Source organism: Anabrus simplex, chromosome 3, assembly GCF_040414725.1.
Source record: "Anabrus simplex isolate iqAnaSimp1 chromosome 3, ASM4041472v1, whole genome shotgun sequence".
In the NCBI taxonomy this organism is placed as follows: domain Eukaryota; kingdom Metazoa; phylum Arthropoda; class Insecta; order Orthoptera; family Tettigoniidae; genus Anabrus; species Anabrus simplex.
The window spans coordinates 225,996,738-226,020,406 of record NC_090267.1 but is presented as its reverse complement, the minus strand read 5'-3'; the positions used below and the strand labels follow the sequence as shown (position 1 = coordinate 226,020,406).

At 38.1% G+C, this 23,669-nt stretch overlaps 1 protein-coding gene across 2 annotated transcripts in view; it reads left to right on the top strand.

Moving 5' to 3' along the window:
- LOC136866168 (uncharacterized) overlaps positions 1-23,669 on the top strand; it is a 169,252-nt gene that overhangs the window by 75,859 nt on the left and 69,724 nt on the right. For both annotated transcript variants that reach the window (XM_067142898.2, XM_067142897.2), the window contains exons 4-5: positions 1,405-1,575; positions 21,457-21,540. In XM_067142898.2, coding sequence (XP_066998999.2) covers positions 1,405-1,575; positions 21,457-21,540 — 255 coding nt within the window. The remainder of the gene's footprint in view (positions 1-1,404; positions 1,576-21,456; positions 21,541-23,669) is intronic.

Sequence of the window (23,669 nt, the reverse complement as noted above, 5' to 3'; positions counted from 1 at the left end):
TATTAAATCCTGAAGTAGAGATATATGTATGCTAACCTCCAAAATATGCATATATCTTGTAATTCAGTTAGTAACTTTATAAATGTGCTTTCTGACTGTACTCAAACCTCTGCATAGGTGCTAACAGCATTTCCAAAGTCTATTAATAAGTGATAACCTTTTACTGTTGAAATTGTGAATTACATACTCTTGCTTGTATACATGTCAGTTAGCATAAGTAGGAGAAGTTCTTTGCCTGAGCACAAGATAACCTGCCTTTGCCTCCTCTTTACATTTTGGTGTGTTACTTTCTTTTCTTCCCAAACCCATCAAGGCATTCTTCTGTCTTGTAAACCACTATTTTTTGTCTCCTTCTCATTGGTACATAATAAGTTTTTAAAGATGAATGCTGTTATGTCTCCATTTGTATTGGATTCTGTACATATTGTACCTGGTAATTTATTGATTCCCACCCTATTTTCTGTATAGCACACAGTAAAACCTATTTTAAATAGGCTGTCTATTAAGCAGAAACTTGTCTTTATCGGAAAATTATCCCAGTCTCTTCATTTAGTCATAAAATGTAATGCAAATTATGCTGGATTAAATGAACACTTTCAAATGTGAAAATGGAAGCTAAATGGAAAATTTTTAATCCTCCCAGTGTATCCTTAAGCAATATTTTAACCATTCTATAAATTCTAGACAGCCTGTGATGCAAGGGCAGGTGCATCTTTTTGTTTTGGTGATTTTCTGTAACTACCTGTGGTTCAGTAGTGCTCACTATATGAAAAAGAAGAGGGGAAAGATGATGACATTGTGTTTAAATAAGACTTATCATGATATGCTCAGAAGTTTAAGGGAACTACAGGAATTCACCCTATGACAGAATTTGGTAATTTCTTGGAATGAAGTTTTAGTGGAAAGTCAGGGAATCAAGAGTAAGTAAGGCCACTGTTTGACTGCTGGAGAATATTAGGTACAGTACTGTATCAGAAAGTGTCTACTGCACTGGTAACAAAAGTGATCAGTATTCTGTTAATGTTTATCATGTTTTCACCTGTTTAGTGCAAATAAATAGACTATGTACACTATTTTCTAGTGCATCTTCATTAAACGGAAACTGTCTTTAGCAGAAACTTTTCCCAGTCCTTTAGGATTCTGTTGAAGGCAGGTTTTACTATGCTACGATAGCTCGTTAAGTATTTATGAATGGACTGATAAGATGATCAGGGGAGTTTCTCAGACTGGGTACAAATCGTTCTCTTATCCCAAGTGCATTTCATATGGACAAATTCACTTTATTTGTTGTTGCTGTTCATAAATGTCATTTTAGTTTTTCTATATCTTAATGCAGAGATAATAAGTGACTTGAATCTGTTCAGAATTTCACATCTATGAAATTAATATTTGTTCTTTTCCTAGGTAATCCAGTTCGATACCACTGCACTGCATGCAATAAGTCCTTTGGTGCCAAATACAGTGTTAAATATCACAACTTCTGTGCTGCTGAGAAGAAGCCCTTTCAGTGCATCCTCTGCAAGAAAGGCTTTGTGACCAAGTCTCATTATGATTATCATCTTAGGGTCCACTCAGGTGAGCATTTTTCTTCTCCTTCAGGAGATGACCTTTGTATATGTTGAAGATTAATTTACAGTGCTTGTATAACAACAGGGATTCTTGACCATTTTAAGATAGTGAGCACCACCCACAAGCAATACTAACAAGGAAAGGACACAGCTGTGAGAGATCAGTTTCGTTGAAACTTTAGAAGGTTGATCTGTGTCAAAAAATAAACAGATATGAGTCTAAGGGTGTGTACCATCAGCCCTTATTTAATGAGAAAATGGCTCCTTAAATTTAACATCCTGCATATATTTTGTACATTTTCATATGAGTACCTGTAACACTGCTGGTCTAGCGGTCAGTGTCCCTGACTTCCACTTGGGTGTCTCAGTTTCAAGAAATGCTAGCCCATCATCCTTTTTCTCCTCCCATTTTTTACTTGACTTGAGAAACCACTGGTATTCTTTGAGGAGTACTAATTTTTGTTACAAAATATGTATTATAATAATTAAAAAGCAAATTGGTGTAGTTTTTCACAACTAAAAGTGTAACACAGCATATTATTATGCTAACATACTTGCAGTTAATGATGAGCATTATATTTATTGATTACTGGCAAGATACCCTTTCTTTGTTATGGCTTTAAAAATGAAAGTTATCTTTCAGAGTTTTAAATTTTCTATAGTCCACTGTCGGCTGAGTTTGTATGGCAAATGGTTTTGTGTGAACAATTATTTATTTTCAGATCGAACTCTTATTTGAACCCCATTGGAATGTTCTAAAACCCTATCTTATTTAACATATAGGATGTAAAAGCGACCAACCTGTGAAATTTTGGTTTTATACGTCAAACAGTAATGGAGGAATGAATGTTTTCTTTTGGAGGTCGAATGTTTTAAAAATATTTCTTATTCAACTTAAGTTCGTATGTGAAACCATTTAGGAAGTGTGAATGTCGTGATTTTCAAAGTCAGTACCCATCTGAACTCCTTAGAGAAGAAATATTTTGAAGTATTATATGATACTTGACACATAGGACATACAACAACAACATTATTTTAAAATCACAACTTCGTATGTCAAACAGTTTTGGACAAATAGTTAATTTTGCTTCCGGAACTAACGCCGATTTAAACCCTTAAGAGTGGATCCTATTTCACATCTAGGATTTAAAATATGAACCTCAATTTGATTTTATCGTAATACGTTGAACGTAGATCTTAATCCCATTTAACTTCTGATTTTTAATGTTTTCAAACCTTCTGTTATTTAACTCCTGGGATATCATTTGACATTTTAACTTCCAGTCAAAACCCCTTAGGAGTGTATTGTTTTAAGACTGCTATTTGTGTAAAATCCAAGACATATAAGAGCAACCACTATGTTAAATTTTAACCTTGAATATCATGCAGTTTCAGAGAAATTATTACTTTTGTTTTTTAGTATTAACCCCCATTTAACCCTTAAGGGCTGCAGTGTTTTGGTTTTTTTTTTTTTTTTTTTTTTTTTTTTTTTTTTTTTTTTTTTTTTTTTTTTTTTTTTTTACACTAGTCGTATTTAACATCTAGTGCATAAAGGAGCACTCATTGAGTGAAATTTCAAGTTTGTCAGGTGAATGGTTTCACATTAATTAATATTTTGGTTTTCAGGGACTTATCACCTTAGAGGTCGAATTTTTTGAAAACTTTCCTTAGTGGGTTCCTACACTGTAGTAGCAGATATCTTGGATTCAGGTCAAGTGGACTGTATTGCAATTGACCTATCTAACGCATCTGATAAGGTAGATCATGAGAGACTACTGGCAAAAATTAGTGCAGTTGGACTAGACAAAAGAGTGATTGAATGGGTAGCTATATCTCTAGAAAATAGATGTCAGAGAATTAGAGTAGGCAAAGCTTATGTGACCCTGTAATAATTAAGAGGGAAATTTCTCATGGCAATATTATTGGACCTTTATGTTTTCTTATATATATAACTGATATGAGTAAAGAAGCGGAGCCGGGCTGAGTGGCTCAGACGGTTAAGGCGCTGGCCTTCTAACCCCAACTTGGCAGGTTCGATCCTGGCTCAGTCCGGTGGTATTTGAAGGTGCTCAAATACGACAGCCCCGTGTCGGTAGATTTACTGGCACGTAAAAGAACTCCTGCGGGACTAAATTCCAGCACGTCGGCGTCTCCGAAGACCTTAAGAAGTAGTTAGTGGGACGTAAAGCAAATAACATTATTATTATTAAAGAAGTGGAATCAGAGTTAAGGCTTTTTGCAGGTGATGTTACTCTGTATACAGTAATAAGTAAGTTACAAGATTGTGAGAAACTGCAAAATGACCTGGATAATGATGTGAGATGAACAGTAGACAATGATATGATCATACCTGCTAACTTTCCCGATTTAGGTGGGAGACTCCCGATTTTCAACAGTTTTTCCCGCCTACCAATTATTCTATTATTTCTCCCGATTTTTAGTTTTTTTTGTGAACTCCAAACACTTGTCTTCAAATCCTGCCATTTCAGCTTTTTTACGCATGTGGCCGGAGTTCCTTCGCTCATTGGCCACTTGCAAACGAAATATCGACATTCACTAATGCGAGAAATTTGTGCGAATGTGCGATGATTATTGAAACCTGTATATCGCGACGCGTCTATCGATTGTCAATCTCTCGTTCTCGCGTGCTATGTTCGTGTTCGTTCACATCAGTCTAGTCGATTCTAGAAACTAGCCGCTAGATATGGAGTCTTTTTTTAGTAATTTAGTGATAGAATTTCAATGGTAATGACTAGTGACTTTTCTAGAGATTTTAGGAGCCATTTGAGACTATTCTAAATTTAATTTATCTGAATAAAAATAAGGGTTTGTACATTGCTCAGAATTTAAAAGAATGATATTTCTGTATCGGTCATGACCACAGTAACAAGGAGAAATGCAGGTTTTAATTTTCCGTAATCTCTGTCTGTATGTGCTGTCTGTCTGTATGTATGTATGTATGTATGTATGTATGTATGTATGTATGTATGTATGTATGTATGTACGCATATCACGAGAAAACGGTTAAGAGAATTTAATGAAAATCGTTTTGTAAAGTCGGCAGATAAGTCTCTACATCAAGGCCATAAATAATTGTATTCACGCTGAGTGAAATGGTACTTTAGGGGAAGGCCTAAAATTTAATTCTCAAATATTTATGTTATTATTGGCTGTATCGATAAATGCTACATAATTAAAGTTATATACTGGATTATTAAATTTCCTTTTATTTATGTCTTATATATTTCTACCTTACTGGCTATGATAACAGAGATATTCATGGATTTGGGTATTTGTTGATAAGTCCGTATCAGCACCAAGGTATGAGAAAATAGGTGAACAGAATTTAATTGAAATCAGTATGTAAAGTTGGGGAATAAGGAACTACAGTCTACGTTATAAATAATTTTATTCACCCTGTTTGAAATGGTAGTTTAGGGGAAGGTGCCAAAAATTTAATTTTTAATTACCTATCTTATTGGTCATATCGAAAAGTACTACTTACCAAAAGTTATAGAAAGTATAAGTTCTGATTATTTATGTCTTATTCAGTTTTACCGTACCGACTATAATAATATTATTGGTCGTGATGGTGATTAAATGGTGAAGATATTATAAGAATGAGAAAAAAGTCATGAAGGGATGATCACTTGAATAATACAAGAGGAAGTCATGAAAGAAAGTAGGACTCGGTTTACATTAGATGCTCTAATATCACAGAGTCGGAAGAAAACGAAATGTGAAGGCCTGCAATACAGAAAGCTCATAAAATTGAACAATATTAACATTACACTGACCATTGTTTGTTGTGATGTGCTTTGTATATGCCATTTATCTCCGATAGATGTTATTACTGCTGCGTATCTAGTATAACAGCCTGCCTGAATATTGGCAGGAAGTAGCTGGGGAGTTAGATCTCTCTCTTCTTTAGCATGCCATTCCTCTGGTTCATAAATTTTCTGATACTACTGGTACGAAACACAATGGATCATCGTAGTATTCCAGCTATTCGATCCCTACTCTGAGGTAGTAATCGGAATGAGCAGTGTGCACAGTGGCGTAGCAGGGGGAGAGGTGATACTCCCATGTGGCGAATAGGGGGGTCCTATAATACCAATATAATGGTCCGTTATTGGACATTATAAATTTACCAGCTAACTCATTCTTGGTTGCCTGCGTTTCGCCCTCGTGTGCTAAGTTAAGCTCGTCAGTTGGGACTTAGCACACCACCCAAGACGCAAGGCTAGTGCATACCGTGGAGGCCACTGCATAGGCTATTTGAAGCCACCAGCAGTGCCAATGCACTATGAGAGCTATGTCTCATTTCCAAAAATAGATGCCTGCCTGGCCATCAAATGATGTAGATGTTGATTCCCATAGGGAACCTAAAATATTTGTCCCGAATGAGTAAATTTATAATACCAATATAATGGTCCGTTATTGGACATTATAAATTTTCCAGCTAACTCATTCTTGGTTGCCTGCGTTTCGCCCTCGTGTGCTAAGTTAAGCTCGTCAGTTGGGACTTAGCACACCACCCAAGACGCAAGGCTAGTGCATACCGTGGAGGCCACTGCATAGGCTATTTGAAGCCACCAGCAGTGCCAATGCACTATGAGAGCTATGTCTCATTTCCAAAAATAGATGCCTGCCTGGCCATCAAATGATGTAGATGTTGATTCCCATAGGGAACCTAAAATATTTGTCCCGAATGAGTAAATTTATAATACCAATATAATGGTCCGTTATTGGACATTATAAATTTTCCAGCTAACTCATTCTTGGTTGCCTGCGTTTCGCCCTCGTGTGCTAAGTTAAGCTCGTCAGTTGGGACTTAGCACACCACCCAAGACGCAAGGCTAGTGCATACCGTGGAGGCCACTGCATAGGCTATTTGAAGCCACCAGCAGTGCCAATGCACTATGAGAGCTATGTCTCATTTCCAAAAATAGATGCCTGCCTGGCCATCAAATGATGTAGATGTTGATTCCCATAGGGAACCTAAAATATTTGTCCCGAATGAGTAAATTTATAATACCAATATAATGGTCCGTTATTGGACATTATAAATTTTCCAGCTAACTCATTCTTGGTTGCCTGCGTTTCGCCCTCGTGTGCTAAGTTAAGCTCGTCAGTTGGGACTTAGCACACCACCCAAGACGCAAGGCTAGTGCATACCGTGGAGGCCACTGCATAGGCTATTTGAAGCCACCAGCAGTGCCAATGCACTATGAGAGCTATGTCTCATTTCCAAAAATAGATGCCTGCCTGGCCATCAAATGATGTAGATGTTGATTCCCATAGGGAACCTAAAATATTTGTCCTGAATGAGTAAATTTATAATACCAATATAATGGTCCGTTATTGGACATTATAAATTTTCCAGCTAACTCATTCTTGGTTGCCTGCGTTTCGCCCTCGTGTGCTAAGTTAAGCTCGTCAGTTGGGACTTAGCACACCACCCAAGACGCAAGGCTAGTGCATACCGTGGAGGCCACTGCATAGGCTATTTGAAGCCACCAGCAGTGCCAATGCACTATGAGAGCTATGTCTCATTTCCAAAAATAGATGCCTGCCTGGCCATCAAATGATGTAGATGTTGATTCCCATAGGGAACCTAAAATATTTGTCCCGAATGAGTAAATTTATAATACCAATATAATGGTCCGTTATTGGACATTATAAATTTTCCAGCTAACTCATTCTTGGTTGCCTGCGTTTCGCCCTCGTGTGCTAAGTTAAGCTCGTCAGTTGGGACTTAGCACACCACCCAAGACGCAAGGCTAGTGCATACCGTGGAGGCCACTGCATAGGCTATTTGAAGCCACCAGCAGTGCCAATGCACTATGAGAGCTATGTCTCATTTCCAAAAATAGATGCCTGCCTGGCCATCAAATGATGTAGATGTTGATTCCCATAGGGAACCTAAAATATTTGTCCCGAATGAGTAAATTTATAATACCAATATAATGGTCCGTTATTGGACATTATAAATTTTCCAGCTAACTCATTCTTGGTTGCCTGCGTTTCGCCCTCGTGTGCTAAGTTAAGCTCGTCAGTTGGGACTTAGCACACCACCCAAGACGCAAGGCTAGTGCATACCGTGGAGGCCACTGCATAGGCTATTTGAAGCCACCAGCAGTGCCAATGCACTATGAGAGCTATGTCTCATTTCCAAAAATAGATGCCTGCCTGGCCATCAAATGATGTAGATGTTGATTCCCATAGGGAACCTAAAATATTTGTCCCGAATGAGTAAATTTATAATACCAATATAATGGTCCGTTATTGGACATTATAAATTTTCCAGCTAACTCATTCTTGGTTGCCTGCGTTTCGCCCTCGTGTGCTAAGTTAAGCTCGTCAGTTGGGACTTAGCACACCACCCAAGACGCAAGGCTAGTGCATACCGTGGAGGCCACTGCATAGGCTATTTGAAGCCACCAGCAGTGCCAATGCACTATGAGAGCTATGTCTCATTTCCAAAAATAGATGCCTGCCTGGCCATCAAATGATGTAGATGTTGATTCCCATAGGGAACCTAAAATATTTGTCCCGAATGAGTAAATTTATAATACCAATATAATGGTCCGTTATTGGACATTATAAATTTTCCAGCTAACTCATTCTTGGTTGCCTGCGTTTCGCCCTCGTGTGCTAAGTTAAGCTCGTCAGTTGGGACTTAGCACACCACCCAAGACGCAAGGCTAGTGCATACCGTGGAGGCCACTGCATAGGCTATTTGAAGCCACCAGCACTGCCAATGCACTATGAGAGCTATGTCTCATTTCCAAAAATAGATGCCTGCCTGGCCATCAAATGATGTAGATGTTGATTCCCATAGGGAACCTAAAATATTTGTCCCGAATGAGTAAATTTATAATACCAATATAATGGTCCGTTATTGGACATTATAAATTTTCCAGCTAACTCATTCTTGGTTGCCTGCTAGTGCATACCGTGGAGGCCACTGCATAGGCTATTTGAAGCCACCAGCAGTGGCCTCCACGGTATGCACTAGCCTTGCGTCTTGGGTGGTGTGCTAAGTCCCAACTGACGAGCTTAACTTAGCACACGAGGGCGAAACGCAGGCAACCAAGAATGAGTTAGCTGGAAAATTTATAATGTCCAATAACGGACCATTATATTGGTATTATAAATTTACTCATTCGGGACAAATATTTTAGGTTCCCTATGGGAATCAACATCTACATCATTTGATGGCCAGGCAGGCATCTATTTTTGGAAATGAGACATAGCTCTCATAGTGCATTGGCACTGCTGGTGGCTTCAAATAGCCTATGCAGTGGCCTCCACGGTATGCACTAGCCTTGCGTCTTGGGTGGTGTGCTAAGTCCCAACTGACGAGCTTAACTTAGCACACGAGGGCGAAACGCAGGCAACCAAGAATGAGTTAGCTGGAAAATTTATAATGTCCAATAACGGACCATTATATTGGTATTATAAATTTACTCATTCGGGACAAATATTTTAGGTTCCCTATGGGAATCAACATCTACATCATTTGATGGCCAGGCAGGCATCTATTTTTGGAAATGAGACATAGCTCTCATAGTGCATTGGCACTGCTGGTGGCTTCAAATAGCCTATGCAGTGGCCTCCACGGTATGCACTAGCCTTGCGTCTTGGGTGGTGTGCTAAGTCCCAACTGACGAGCTTAACTTAGCACACGAGGGCGAAACGCAGGCAACCAAGAATGAGTTAGCTGGAAAATTTATAATGTCCAATAACGGACCATTATATTGGTATTATAAATTTACTCATTCGGGACAAATATTTTAGGTTCCCTATGGGAATCAACATCTACATCATTTGATGGCCAGGCAGGCATCTATTTTTGGAAATGAGACATAGCTCTCATAGTGCATTGGCACTGCTGGTGGCGTCAAATAGCCTATGCAGTGGCCTCCACGGTATGCACTAGCCTTGCGTCTTGGGTGGTGTGCTAAGTCCCAACTGACGAGCTTAACTTAGCACACGAGGGCGAAACGCAGGCAACCAAGAATGAGTTAGCTGGAAAATTTATAATGTCCAATAACGGACCATTATATTGGTATTATAAATTTACTCATTCGGGACAAATATTTTAGGTTCCCTATGGGAATCAACATCTACATCATAGGGGGGTCCTAACCGGCTTGCCGGCGAACTTGTGCAAAATAAAATAGCTCTTGCGGACCAAACACACATCCCCCTGTGGGTAGGGGACGCAGGCGAAGAATACACCCATGGTATTCCCTGCCTGTTGTGAGAGGCGACTAAAAGGAGCGACCAAGGGATGATCGAATCAGAACCATGAGACTGCTTGTAATTAGAACCACCATGCAGCGAATACCATGGGTCGCTTTTACTTGTGCGTAGTACCTCTGTTAGGTACATAACAGGTTTGTAATTAGTAGGGTGAGTTTTACAATAGCTGTGATTAGTACCACTCTGTGAACGACACCGTGGGTCTGCCCTACCTATGATTAGTACCCACTATGTGAGTGTACCACAGGATAGTATGAGTCCCTGTGATTAGTACACCTATGTGAGGAACACCATATGTCTGTGTTACATGTGCGCATTACATTACCTGTGAGTAGTACCCTAATATGTGGAATACCATGAGTCTACGCTACTCTTGATTAGTAATGCCACAAGTCAAATACCATGGTAGTACTTTTCTTTAAAAGTAGGAAAATGTGTTTTTCATTTTATCAAATATTTCATATGCCAGCATTACTTTTAATCGTGACATTCGTACTGACGTCATTGTAATGACTTGTAATGTGTTGACTTCAGTTCGGAGAACTATAAGGACAGTCTTTGTGAGAATTCCGTAGCAAAGCACGGGTACAACAGATAGTTATTTGATATAAATAGCATTGCGCTTCGCATAATCACGCGGGTGCTTGATGCAATATATTAATCTATGCATTTGCTAAGTAATGGCATCTAAGTGCACGACCGACTCACACTTGTGGAGCATGAGTTCATACTATTTTCGGAAGACTTATCAGAGACTGATCATCGCACTCACATACTTCCTGTCAGGTAATAGAGATGTGTAATTTTTAGCCTTGTAACCTCGTATAGCAACAGTCGGGCTTTGAGACAGTAATTGTTCTAAATTTATCATAGTAATGTATTGAGCAACACATGTAGTATAAGCAGTTTTGATCAATTGTATCTCCTGATTTCTCCTTATTTTTCCTAATTTTTATATCAAAATCTCCTGATTTTTGGTTTTGTAAAGTTGGCAGTTATGTATGATGATAAATGGGGTTGAAAGTCAAGTTGTGACTTCCACAAATAGGAAAAGTCCTCTCAGTTTTAATTACTGTATTGATGGGGTTAAATGGAGATCATTGTAAGTACCTAGAAGTTCATAAAAGGAGAAAGATCTTCATTGGGGTAATCACATAAATGGGATTGTAAATAAAGGGTACAGATTTCTGCACATGGTTATGATGGTTGTAGTAAGGATGTAAAGGAGAGGGCATATAAGTCTCTGGTAAGACCCCAACTAGAGTATGGTTCCAGTGTATGGGACCCTCACCAGGATTACTTGATTGAAGAACTGGAAAAAATCCAAAGAAGAGGAGCTCGACTTTTTCTGGGTGATTTCTGACAAAAGAGTAGTGTTACAGAAATGTTGGAAAGTTTGGGCTGGCAAGACTTGAGAGAAAGGAGACGAGCTGCTGGACTAAGTGGTATGTTGATATTGATGCTGATTCCCATAGGGAACCTGAAATATATATCCCGAATGAGTAAATTTATAATACCAGTATAGTTGGTCCATTATTGGACATTATGAATTTTCCAGCTAACTCATTCCTGGTTGCCAGTGTTTCACCCCAGTGTGCTAAGTTGGGCTCATTAGTTGGTAAATAGCACACCTACGAAGACGCATGGCTAGTGCATACTGTGGAGGCCACTGCGTAGGCTACTTGGAGCCACCGGCAGTGCCAATGAATTATGAAAGACTTTGTCTCATTTTCAAAAATTTATACCTGCCTGGCCATCAGATGATATAGATGTTCCCATAGGGCACCTGAAATTTTATCCCGAATGAGTAAGTTTATAATGCCAGTATAGTTGGTCCATTATTGGACATTATAAATTTTCCAGCTAACTCATTTCCACTTGCCAGTGTTTCGCCCTAGTATGCTAAATTGGGCTCACCAGTTGGTAAATAGCACACTTACCAAGACGCATGGCTAGTGCATACTGTGGAGGCCACTGCGTAGGCTACTTAGAGCCACCGGCAGTGCCAATGCACTATGAGAGACTTTGTCTCATTCGGGATAAATATTTCAGGTTCCCTATGGGAACAACATCTATATCATCTGATGACCAGGCAGGTATCAATTTTTGAAAATGAGCATTTTTTTTCGAGAGAGCTTTCTTGTAGGTTGGCCAAGTGATACATTGTGCTTGTTTCAATTTAGTTGTTCTATTTTCTGCCGATACTTTCTCGTTTAAGTTCCAAGTAATACTCTCCCCAAGATACTTGAATTTATTTACAATCTTGTTTTGTTTGTTATTATTCAGTGTGATAGTTGGTGTTTCAACTTTGAAGGATGGCATCATTTCCATCTTTCCAAATGAGATTTGTAGTCTGACTTTTGCTGCTATTTTTTCAAATTCTTCAATTTGGTGTTTAGCCTCTTCCACACTATTTGTGAGCAGCGCAAGGTCATCTGCAAATGCCAGGCAGTTGAGTTTGGTATATTTTCCAATCTTGATGTTTGGTTGGCATATCTTAGTCACTCTCACATGATTTTCTCCAGTGTACAGTTAAATAGTAATGGTGAGAGACCGTCACCCTGTCGAAGTCTAGTTCGGATTTCAAATGATTCAGACAACTCCCCTCTGAATTTAACTTTTGATTTAGTGTTCTTAACGGTAATTCCAATAAGGTTGATATGTTTCTGGTGTAATCCAAATTCCTTGAGGATTTTAAGTAATGACTCATGATCTATACTGTCATATTGTCCCCTTCAAATTTGGCCTGCAATAAACATTTTATTGTGTATTCAAGTAAGAGGCTATTATTTCATTAGTGTGGATGATATATTTCCAGTCCTGGGTTATAGAGACGTGTCCGCATGTATGGAACCGGTTCTCACCAGCCGAGAGCAAGGTATTGATTTTCAATCGACCGGTCAGCTGTGTCACATGACCCACTGGGAACGTCCAAGGCCACTGCAAGGTGAAGTATGCGTGCCAGAATCTTTGAGTGAGAATACTTTCAAGAATTGTAATGACCTATCAGGTGTAAGACGACGGCCAATTACGAGTCAATGTAGAGACACACCCACCTTGAGAAATGCTTAAATACCCAAGTTTTCAGAAGAAACACTCTCTTACTCTTAATTATTCGTGCTCTACGTATGTGTTTTACTGGCTCGTACTTGCATTCTTCTGGGATTTTATAACGCAGTCGCTCTGTCACTGGACTCGGCAATATTTCTACTCGACGACAGTACAAATCAACTACCTTCTTATAGTACATTAGTCAACAAGTCTGGCAGATTTTCGCAGGCTAAGTTACGTGTTATTCATCTCTAAAACTCGACGTAATTGTGTGTGTGGAATATCTTCTAAAAATTTGTGTCAGTTTCAGCCTTCACTGTACTAGAAGAAAGAAGAAGATCGCCATGTGGTCATTGGAGTTCATCAAGATGTTTCAACGATCTGAAGAGGAGACCTACAGTATTTCTGCATTGGACTTCACTGCTGCGATGGTGTACTAAAATGTAGGCAACATCTAACATGGGGAGATAACGACGGAAGCAGATAACCAACAACATGTGATCCAGTAATTCCAGATCATCGGCAGAGATCCAGTTTCACCTTACATTTAAATACCCTTTTCTAATGTTTTATCTGTTCATCTCTTTGTAGAAATAATGCTTACTTATTCATTAGTGGTAGTATTTCTTCTAGATTTGCAGTAGTAGTTAATATCTTTATTTCACATGGGGAATGGTAGTGTTGTCACGTTGTGTGTGAGTGATTATTGGATTCTATTAGAGTAGCTAGGATGTGCGCGTGTCTTCTATGATCACTCCAAATGTCCCATGTAGTAGTTCAGTGTAATTTAAAAATCACTGTCCTCATCAATAAATTTAATTTTAAAAATATTTTCAATGTGGAAGTCATGTGGGACATTAGGAAGACGTGTTTGTTACGCTGAATTTCAATGTAAATTTTCTTCTTTTTGGATTTAATGTGCATTAGTGTCATCTGGCTTATTGTCGAATGCTGGTTTACGTAAATTTAATATCTAGCACATCTAATAATAATAATAATAATAATAATAATAATAATAATAATAATAATAATAATAATAATAATAATAATAATAAAAATTCCACCTCGGGTTAAATGAATGAGTAAGGGTCATGAGTTTAAATATTGCTTGATCTTGTTGTAAGATGGTAATGTGTGCTCAATTAGGATGAATGTGAGCCTGGAATATGGCAAAATCCTGACGGATCGTTTACTGTGTTTATTGAATTATTGAATTCATTTGAATTTTATTTGAAGAGTACGTGTGTGGTAAAACATAATTTCTTCAAGTGTGGTGTACACGTTGATTGATAAACGTAGAGTTAAGTAATAATAATGCCGTGGCTCATCAACCAGAATGCGAATGCTAATGTTTGACCTGTACTATGTGCGTATCTGTAGACGACAGTTCTTCCGGATATCAACCGCTGATGTTATTGTAACAAATGTGAAATTTTCATCATCTTTGATTAAGTGATCACTCAGATTTCATCACATTTCTGAGAGTCGTAAATGGATTTTTTTTTTAAAACTGATACGGTCATCGTGATATTTTATGTGCCTAGGGTAAAAATCAAAATATAAAATTCAAAGTCTAGAATTCGTTGCAAATAATGTAAATAATTCTCGCGTGTCTTTGTGTGAATGCTGTGTGTGTGCTGTAGCAATTTCAGTGACTTGTGATATTTTTTGAAATGCGGTTTTGACCCGGCCACGTGTTCATCATGTTGGACCCAGGTTATCAGCACCGTTGTTTAACTTGATCTGACTTATTGAAAGTTGAAAGTTAAAACTTTAGTAAATTTTATTTTAAAATTAAGTTGAGATAAGGACAAAGTATCAGACACCAATGAATAAGGAGGGATTATTTCATGTGTCTGGACAATGTTCACTGTTATTGTAAAGCTTGTAATGTTAAAATTTTCTCAAGGCGTCAGATGTTAAAGAATAACTTCACGTGTTGTTCTGTTAAATATTAAAGGAAGTTTCATGGAAATAATTATTGTACAAGTACAGTTTGATGGAAATAAGTCTGATAGAGACATCTTTAAGTAATGTCTTCCGAATAAAATTTTTTGTCCAGTTCAATGGATCTCACATTTGATGAATGAGACGATGTATTGTAAGTTTACCCACAAGTAGAACTACGTGATTAATATTTTTTTTCTTGTAAAATCTTGATACCATAATTTATTTCAGTTACTCAAAGAATTTAAATTTTCATTTGAAGTAATGGATGTTGACATGAATGGATCTGATAATTTAAATGCTTAAAACCAGTTATGAGTCAGATAGCTCATTGAGATTTGTTCGGTTTTCAACTTGTAAATAATTACAGCATTTAAGAGGAGGTCCTCCCCATATAAAATTAATTTTTTTGTTTCATTGAGCCAGAAGTAGGCTAATATAAATCTGTATACTTGCAACATATTTAGACTTCCAAGGGGTCGGAGGAATTAAATGCTGTATCTAAGGGAACTGGCTAAGAAGAATTTAATTTTGAATTACCATCAAGATTTATTTAATGTTAATTTGTTAATTGCTATTGAGTGCTAGTGTTAATAAATGTCAAAAACCTGTTGTTTAAACCTTTTTGTATTATTGTCGCTAGTCCTTGTCTCTTTCCCTGCCTTCAAAATTAAGCAAAGCCAGGCAGCGAACAGTCCACCCTTGAGACTCGCGCTCTCCAGCTGAGCATGCCAGGAATGAAGGGGGCAATATGCTTTCTTGAAGTCAACAAAAGTGATGACTGTCACTCCTGATAGTATTCAATGTGTGACACTGTTCCATTGTTGCGCCAGAGTCAAGGAGGACACAGATCTGTCCTGCAATGGCATTCGGATGAGATTTCAATCTTCTTGGGGAGTGGTAAGGTTGGTGTGACCAGACCCATCTCATCGTGTTCTGCGGCCCTCCGTGAACCATTCTGTACACATCCGTTGCACTGTCGACACACTTCACCACACACAGCAGCAATTTCCCAGATGAATGCATCATGTTCTCTCATGCCAATAATGCGCCATCTTTCAAAATCACTTTTTTTTTTTTTTGCTAGGGGCTTTACGTCGCTCCGACACAGATAGGTCTTATGGCGACGATGGGATAGGAAAGGCCTAGGAGTTGGAAGGAAGCGGCCGTGGCCTTAATTAAGGTACAGCCCCAGCATTAAATCACTCTTTTGACGGTGCAGTTCTCGTATATATCTGTGAGGCATCCTGTATATCTGCTCAAGTCACACTGATCCATTACCTTTGGTTTCTAGCGACAACGAGAGCTGCAGTCACATTTTACCGGTTAGTGGTGGTGCTCTGAGATATCGATGTGGATGTTGAACCTGAGGGCTGATATGGTTCAAATGCTAATCATTTCTTCAGAACATACTAGTGCACATGTCCTGTGAATATGAACTTCCTATTTCTAGTTTTTCAAGGTGTTCTGATGTTTTTATGAACATGAGTGTACTTGCCTACACGGACCTGTCATTCAAGTAAGTGTATGTGCAGCAGGGGGAAAAGGGTAATGGATCAGGTGATAACAGGAGCATCCTCCCCGGTGGTCAACCATTGAATAGATTATGTAATTCGAATATATACAGTTAAAGCAAATAAGGCTATTTTTTCAAAGGAAACGATACAAGAATTATTTTTATTTTGCGACAAAAACCTGAATATTTTATTCTTATTAGAATAGTTTAGAACAAAATAGCTTTATAATTAAAGTAACTGACCGGGCGAGTTGGCCATGCGGTTAGGGGCGTGCAGCTGTGAGCTTGCATCCAGAGGATAGTAGGTTCGAACCCCACTGTTGGCAGCCCTGAAGATGGTTTTCCGTGGTTTCCCATTTTCACACCAGGCAAATGCTGGGGCTGTACCTTAATTAAGGCCACAACCGCTTCCTCCCCATTCCTAGGCCTTTCCTATCCCATTGTCGCCATAAGACCTACCTGTGTTGGTGCAGCGTAAAACAAATAGCAAATATATATATATATATAAAGTAATTGTGAATTTGGAAACACTGATCTTTTCTGTGGCATTTTTTTTAAAGAGCCCAATAGTACATTTCGGTCATATTATTCTTATGTTTAATATCTCTAATAATAAATGAAATTATTAATGATACATTCTGTATGGTACTTAGAACTACACAAAGCAAAATTTCTTTTTCATATTTATATAACTTAAACTACCATTGTTTATAAGCAGGGAAAGAATTTTTATGTAAATAAATATTTTCAATGTAAATACTTTCAATAATTCTGCTGTATCGTTAGTTTTTCTTTATTCCATTTTTTTCAATTCAGTCCAAAAACTTATTTCAAATGCCGTACATATTAATAAAAATACAATGTGATTTTATTTCTGTGTTAAATTTATTGCTTTGTGACCTTCACTGTATGTGCTGGTTCACTCGCTCTCCTTTTGAACGGGAATCCCTTTATCTATGAAAAGAAACAAACAATGTTCTTCAGTCACTAATATTGCCTTGATTAACTTAGACTACTTATACAGTACCAGTATTTAAGTGAAATGATTGGTGACATGCCGTAATGCTTGAAAGTGAAGGCATAAAAGAGCAGCAACCTGGCTCGACTCACCTTTCTCACATCACTATGTTTTATATCCTCCCCTGTGAACCAGGAGACCTTGCCACGGTGGGGAGGCTTGCGTGTCCAAATGAAGCAGATAGCCGAGCCGCAGGTGCAACCATATCGGATGGGTATCTGTTGAGAGACCAGACTAACGAATGGTTCATCGAAAGGGGGGTAGCAGCCTTTCGGAAGTTGCAAGGGCGGCAGTCTAGATGATTGACTGATACGGCCTTGTAATAATACTCAACATGGCTTAGCTGTGTTGATACTGCTACACGGCTGAAAGCAATGGGAAATTACAGCCATAAGTAACTCCTGAGGACATACAGCTCTCTGTATGAATGATGTACTGATGATGGCTTCCTCCCAGGTAAAAGATTCCGGAGGTGAACTAGTCCCCCATTCGGATCTCTGGGTGGAGACTACACGAGAGGGGGCAATAATCAGGAAGATGGATATTGACATTCTGCGAGTCGGAGTGTGGAATGTTAGAAGTTTGAATCGTTGTGGTAGGTTAGAGAATCTGAAAAGGGAGATGGATAGACTAAAGTTAAATATAGTTGGTATAAGTGAAGTATGTTGGCAGAAAGAAAAGGATTTTTGGTCAGGCAACTACCGAATTATCAACACAAAATCAAACAGGGGAAATGCAGTAGGTGGTTTAATAATGAATAAGAAAATAGAGCAGCAGGTAAGCTACTACAACCAGCATAGTGAAAGAATTATTGTCGTCAAGATAGACACTAAAAAAACCAATGCCCACCACAATAGTGCAGGTCTATATGCCTACTAGTTCAGCGGATGATGAGGAAATCAAAAAAATATATGAAGAGATAGAAGATTTAATACAATATGTAAAAGGTGACGAGAATCTAATTGTAATGGGAGACTGGAATGCAGTGGTAGGCCAAGGAAGAGAAAGTAATACAGTAGGAGAATACGGATTGGGACAAAGGAATGAAAGAGGAAGTCGGCTGGTTGAATTCTGCACTGATCATAATTTAGTTCTTGCCAATACTTGGTTCAAACACCATAAACGACGGCTGTATACGTGGACGAGAGCTGGAGACACTGGAAGGTATCAAATAGACTTCATTATGATTAGGCAGAGATTCAGAAATCAGGTGTTGAATCGCAAAACTTTCCCAGGAGCAGATGTGGTCTCTGACCACAACTTGTTGGTCATGAAATGTCATCTGAAGTTGAAGAAATTGAAGAAAGGACCGCTTAGTTATAATATTTAAGTTTATCTTGAATATTCATTGATTGAAAGGACAGAATGCAAAAAGATGGGATCTAGACAAATTGAAAGAAAAGAGTGTGAGGGATTGTTTCAAGGAACATGTTGCACAAGGGCTAAATGAAAAGGCTGAAGGAAACACAATAGCGGAAGAGTGGATACTCATGAAAAATTAAGTCAGTAGGGCTGCTGAAGAAATGTTAGGAAGGAAGAAAAGATCAACTAAGAATCAATGGATAACTCAGGACATATTAGACTTGATTGATGAGTGACGAAAATACAAGAATGCTAGAAATGAAGAGGGAAGAAAAGAATACAGGCGATTAAAGAATCAACTGAATAGAAAGTGCAAGGTAGCTAAGGAAGGATGGCTGAAGGAGAAGTGCAAGGATGTCGAAGGTTGTATGGTCCTGGGAAAGGTAGATGCTGCATACAAGAAAATCAAGGGAACCTTTGAGGAAAGGAAATCTAGGTGTATGAATATTAAGAGCTCAGATGGAAAGGCACTTCTAGTGAAAGGAGACAAAGCAGAAAGATGGCAGGAACATATCCAACAGTTGTATCAAGGTAAAGATGTAGATAATTTGGTTCTGGAACATGAAAAGGCTGTTGATGCTGATGAAATGGGAGACCCAATTTTGAGGTCAGAGTTTGACAAAACTGTGAGTGACCTAAATAGGAACAAGGCACCTGAAATTGATGACATTCCCTCTGAATTACTGACTGCCTTAGGAGAAACCAGCATGGCAAGGTTATTCCATTCCATTAGTTTAGTATCTCATGCCTGCAAATTTTTAACATGTATTATTTACAGAAGAATGGAAAAAAAAGTTGAAGCTGAGTTGGGAGGAGATCAATTTGGCTTCAGAAGAAATGTAGGAACAGGTGAAACAATCCTGACTTTACGTCTGATCTTAGAGGATCAAATCAAGAAGGACAACCCCATGTACATGGCATTCATAGATCTAGAAAAGGCATTCGATAATGTTGATTGGAGCAAGCTATTTAAGATTCTGAAGGTGATTGGGATCAGATACCGAGAACGAAGAATTATCTACAATCTGTATAAAAATCAGTCTGCAGTGATAAGAATCGAGGGCTTTGAAAAGTGGCAATCCAGAAAGGAGTGTCCCCTCTCCTTTTCAGTGTTTTCATAGAACAGGCAGTAAAGGAAATAAAAGAGGAATTTGGGAAGGGAATCACAATCCAAGGAGAGGAAATCAAAACCTTGAGATTTGCCAATGATATTGTTATCTGAGACTGCAGAAGATCTCAAGAAGCTGCTGAATGGTATGGATGAAGTCTTGGGTAAGGAGTACAAGATGAAAATAAATAAGTCCAAAACGAAAGTAATGGAGTGCAGTCGAACGAAGGCAGGTGATGCAGGAAATATTAGATTAGGAAATGAAGTCTTAAAGGAAGTAGATGAATATTGTTACTTGGGTAGTAAAATAACTAACGTTGGCAGAAGTAAGGAGGCCATAAAATGCAGACTAGCACAAGCAAGGAAGAGCTTTCGTAAGAAAATAAATTTGCTCACTTCAAACATTGATATAGGAACTAGAAAGATGTTTTTGAAGACTTTTGTGTGGAGTGTGGCATTGTGGCATTGTATGGAAGTGAAACATGGACGATAACTAGCTCAGAAAGAAAGAGAATAGAAGCTTTTGAAATGTGGTGTTACAGAAGAATGCTGAAGGTGAGATGGATAGATCGAATCACGAATGAAGAGATACTGAATCGAATTGATGAGAGGAGATCGATTTGGCTAAATTTGATGAGAAGAAGAGATAGAATGATAGGACACATCTTAAGACACCCAGGGCTTGTTCAGTTGGTTTTTGAAGGAAGTGTAGATGGTAAGAACAGTAGGGGTAGACCAAGGTATGAATATGTCAAGCAGATTAGAGCAGATGTAGGATGCAATAATTACGTAGAAATGAAAAGGTTAGCACAGGATAGGGCAGCATGGAGAAGTGCATCAAACCAGTCTATGGACTGATGACTCAAACAACAACATGTTTTATATTCTTCAAGATGCCACCTGAGGTTAGCAGTAGCCACAGGGAGAAGAGTCTACATAAGACAAAGCACAGTGACCACCTTTATAGATGATTTTAGTTGCATAGGGAGAGGGAGATTGATTACATCGTTTCGAGTAAGGGTACATGAGTTACCTTGATAAAGAATACTATGATGTATTCGAAACATTGACGACTTATACATTAGGTACAAAAAACAACAACACAGTTAAAGCCAGAAAAGTAATTTAATACTAAGCGGGATATTTTTATGATATTCGATACTTCATGCAGATTGCAGGATAGGGGGTAAAAAAAAAAAAAAGGAGTATCCTGCAAAAAGGGTCACCCTACTCTAATGTGTTTCTTAAAAACCTTATGTATCCTGTTTTATATGTCAAGAATTGAGCCATTCTTTTTCAGTGTCTACTCAGTTAATGCAACTTATAAGATTTTCAGTCTGCCAGGTGCAAATATAACACTTAGAACACTATAAAATGCCTGCAAGGAAACATGTAAAAAATGTCACTTATTCATTCATGTTCAACAGGCTGAGCAGCATATAAGTTATCCTGTATAATACATTTCATATACTTTGGATTTTGTCTTTCTTTTTTCTTTTGCATAGTGTTGCTGCAGTTACTCCATCATTTTATTTTTTCATTCTATAGCCTTATGTATTTGAATTGCTGTTCTGTATTTATATGGTCAATAAATCTATTGTCCTTGATTTTGTAGGATCACAGCCATTCGTATGTGACAGCTGTGGAAAAGGCTTCAGTCAGAAAGGGAAACTTACGCAACATATAAAATGCCACACAGGTTAGTCATTTAATTAAATTTATGAACTGTATTGAATTTATAAAACAACTTTGTGGCAAGCATCACAATATGACTAGGACTCCAACTTGTATGACCTAAAAGCTCTGGAAATATGCATGCACTTACACCCTAAGAAATACCAAAACATGACATAAAAACTTAGACTTTTTATTCACCATTGTACTGTTTTCTGATTGACAACAGACTATTTCACCCTATGTAAAGTAGAATAAACGAAAATGTATTTAAATGAAGTGATATGCAAAGTAATGTTACCTTAGCTTTCCTTTTCAGCTGAGTTGAATTGGATGACAATATGCATTTTTCAAGTTCTAAAACTCGAAGAATCTTTGGTTTTCAGAACTGTAGTCTCATACTTGGAGAGACTGTGTTCTACATTGTACAATGTAACAGGGGCATATTTGAAACCCATCATGTCATGACTGGAAAGATCTGGTTCATTCCTGCCCAATTCTGCTCCTTTTTTTTTACTAAGAATGTCAGTGTTTTTTGAAATGCCATCCTGGATTTTGTGTAAGCACACTCTGTAATTTTCCCCTAACTTTCTCAACTACATCACCCTCTAAATAACACAAACAAGATAACTTGGCATCATTGAACAAAACATAAGAAAAAGACTTAGGAATAACTGAAACCAGTATAATATGACCAAAAATATGCTTTTATACTACCCTGTCATTTAAATATGATTTAAAGGTAAAATATAGTAAAATATGTACTTGTGTAGCCACTAAAAAAACTGTCATCTAGATCATAAAACTTATAAACGTGTTTAATTTAACTGAAGGTTCTAACAAGAGATCAGGATAAAAATATGAGATGATACAGAAATCTGAGCCCTAGTAAAGCCAATGCACAGGCTGCACAGAAGCCAGCTGAGGAAATCCTGGGATTTTAAGATTTGAAGGAGTCCAGGGGGGAAAAAGTCATATTTTTTGTATCTTCTAAGGAAGCAGGAGGAAGGATTGAAAACTCTTTGTTTATTTTTATTCTTTCTGATTTTATAGATACTGTATACTGGTTGAGAGATAAAAGCGTGATATAATATATTAGCATAATCTACAAAGTTATACAATGATAAACTAGCTTCTCTACTTTGTACAAGGACTTATCAGTAGAAAAGGCACTATCTCTAAGATTTATGAACATGAAACCCAGTCAATACATCTGACAAAACTCATAGTGTTAAAGCCACTTGTAACTAATTTGCTTCTCAACAAAATTATCATAGTGTGGATTTTAGAAGTCAAACTGCAAAACAGAGTTTGAAAGAGAAGTTGAACAAGTTATAGCTTCTGGTTCTAACTCCCCCACTATTTTGTGCTTTTCCACCTTTAAACGGTATTCTTTATGCATATCCCTATTACTAGAGGAATGAAAAAACTACAGACTTAAGTTAAAGGACTAAGAGGACGTTCTTTCTTTCTCACACCGTCACCCTGCACAGAAGAGATAAGCACCTTGGTCAACAGAGTAAAGACTTGAGACACACCAGATGCCATTAACACGGCATTAAACACACTGCATTCCAGTTTCTGAAGAAACATCTACTCTCACTGTGAAATTGCAGATGCCATCAGACCCAAACCAGAACATGTCTGGTGCACAACAAAAAGCAGATAACTAGAAGCCTTTTTACAATAAATAAAGGAAATCACTGATAGGATAATCAAAGTTCTGAAGAAACATGGTATACACACTACATTCAGCTCCGGATCAGTTATGTTATCTCATCTGACCGGTGAAGGATGACCTCCATCTCTGACAAGAAGGAATATACAGAATGCTGTACAGCTATGAACGGGTCTTCGTCGGGAGACAGCCATTCTATAGCCACAAGACGGACAGAATGCTTTGAGACACACATTTGCAGTAGCTCTCAAAATCAGCCATAGGTGAACACACATCGCACTGCAAGCATCTTATCCTCTTCCATGAACCACCCATCTAACCTCTAGTCTCTAACCGTCACTTTCACCACAGAAAAATTAGAGAAGCCATAAAATTTCAAAATCACCTGAATAACTTCAATAGATATGGGGGATTACAATTATCTAATGTCTGGAAACTAGCTCTAAAAGGACAAGAAAATCCTTGCACTACCCCAG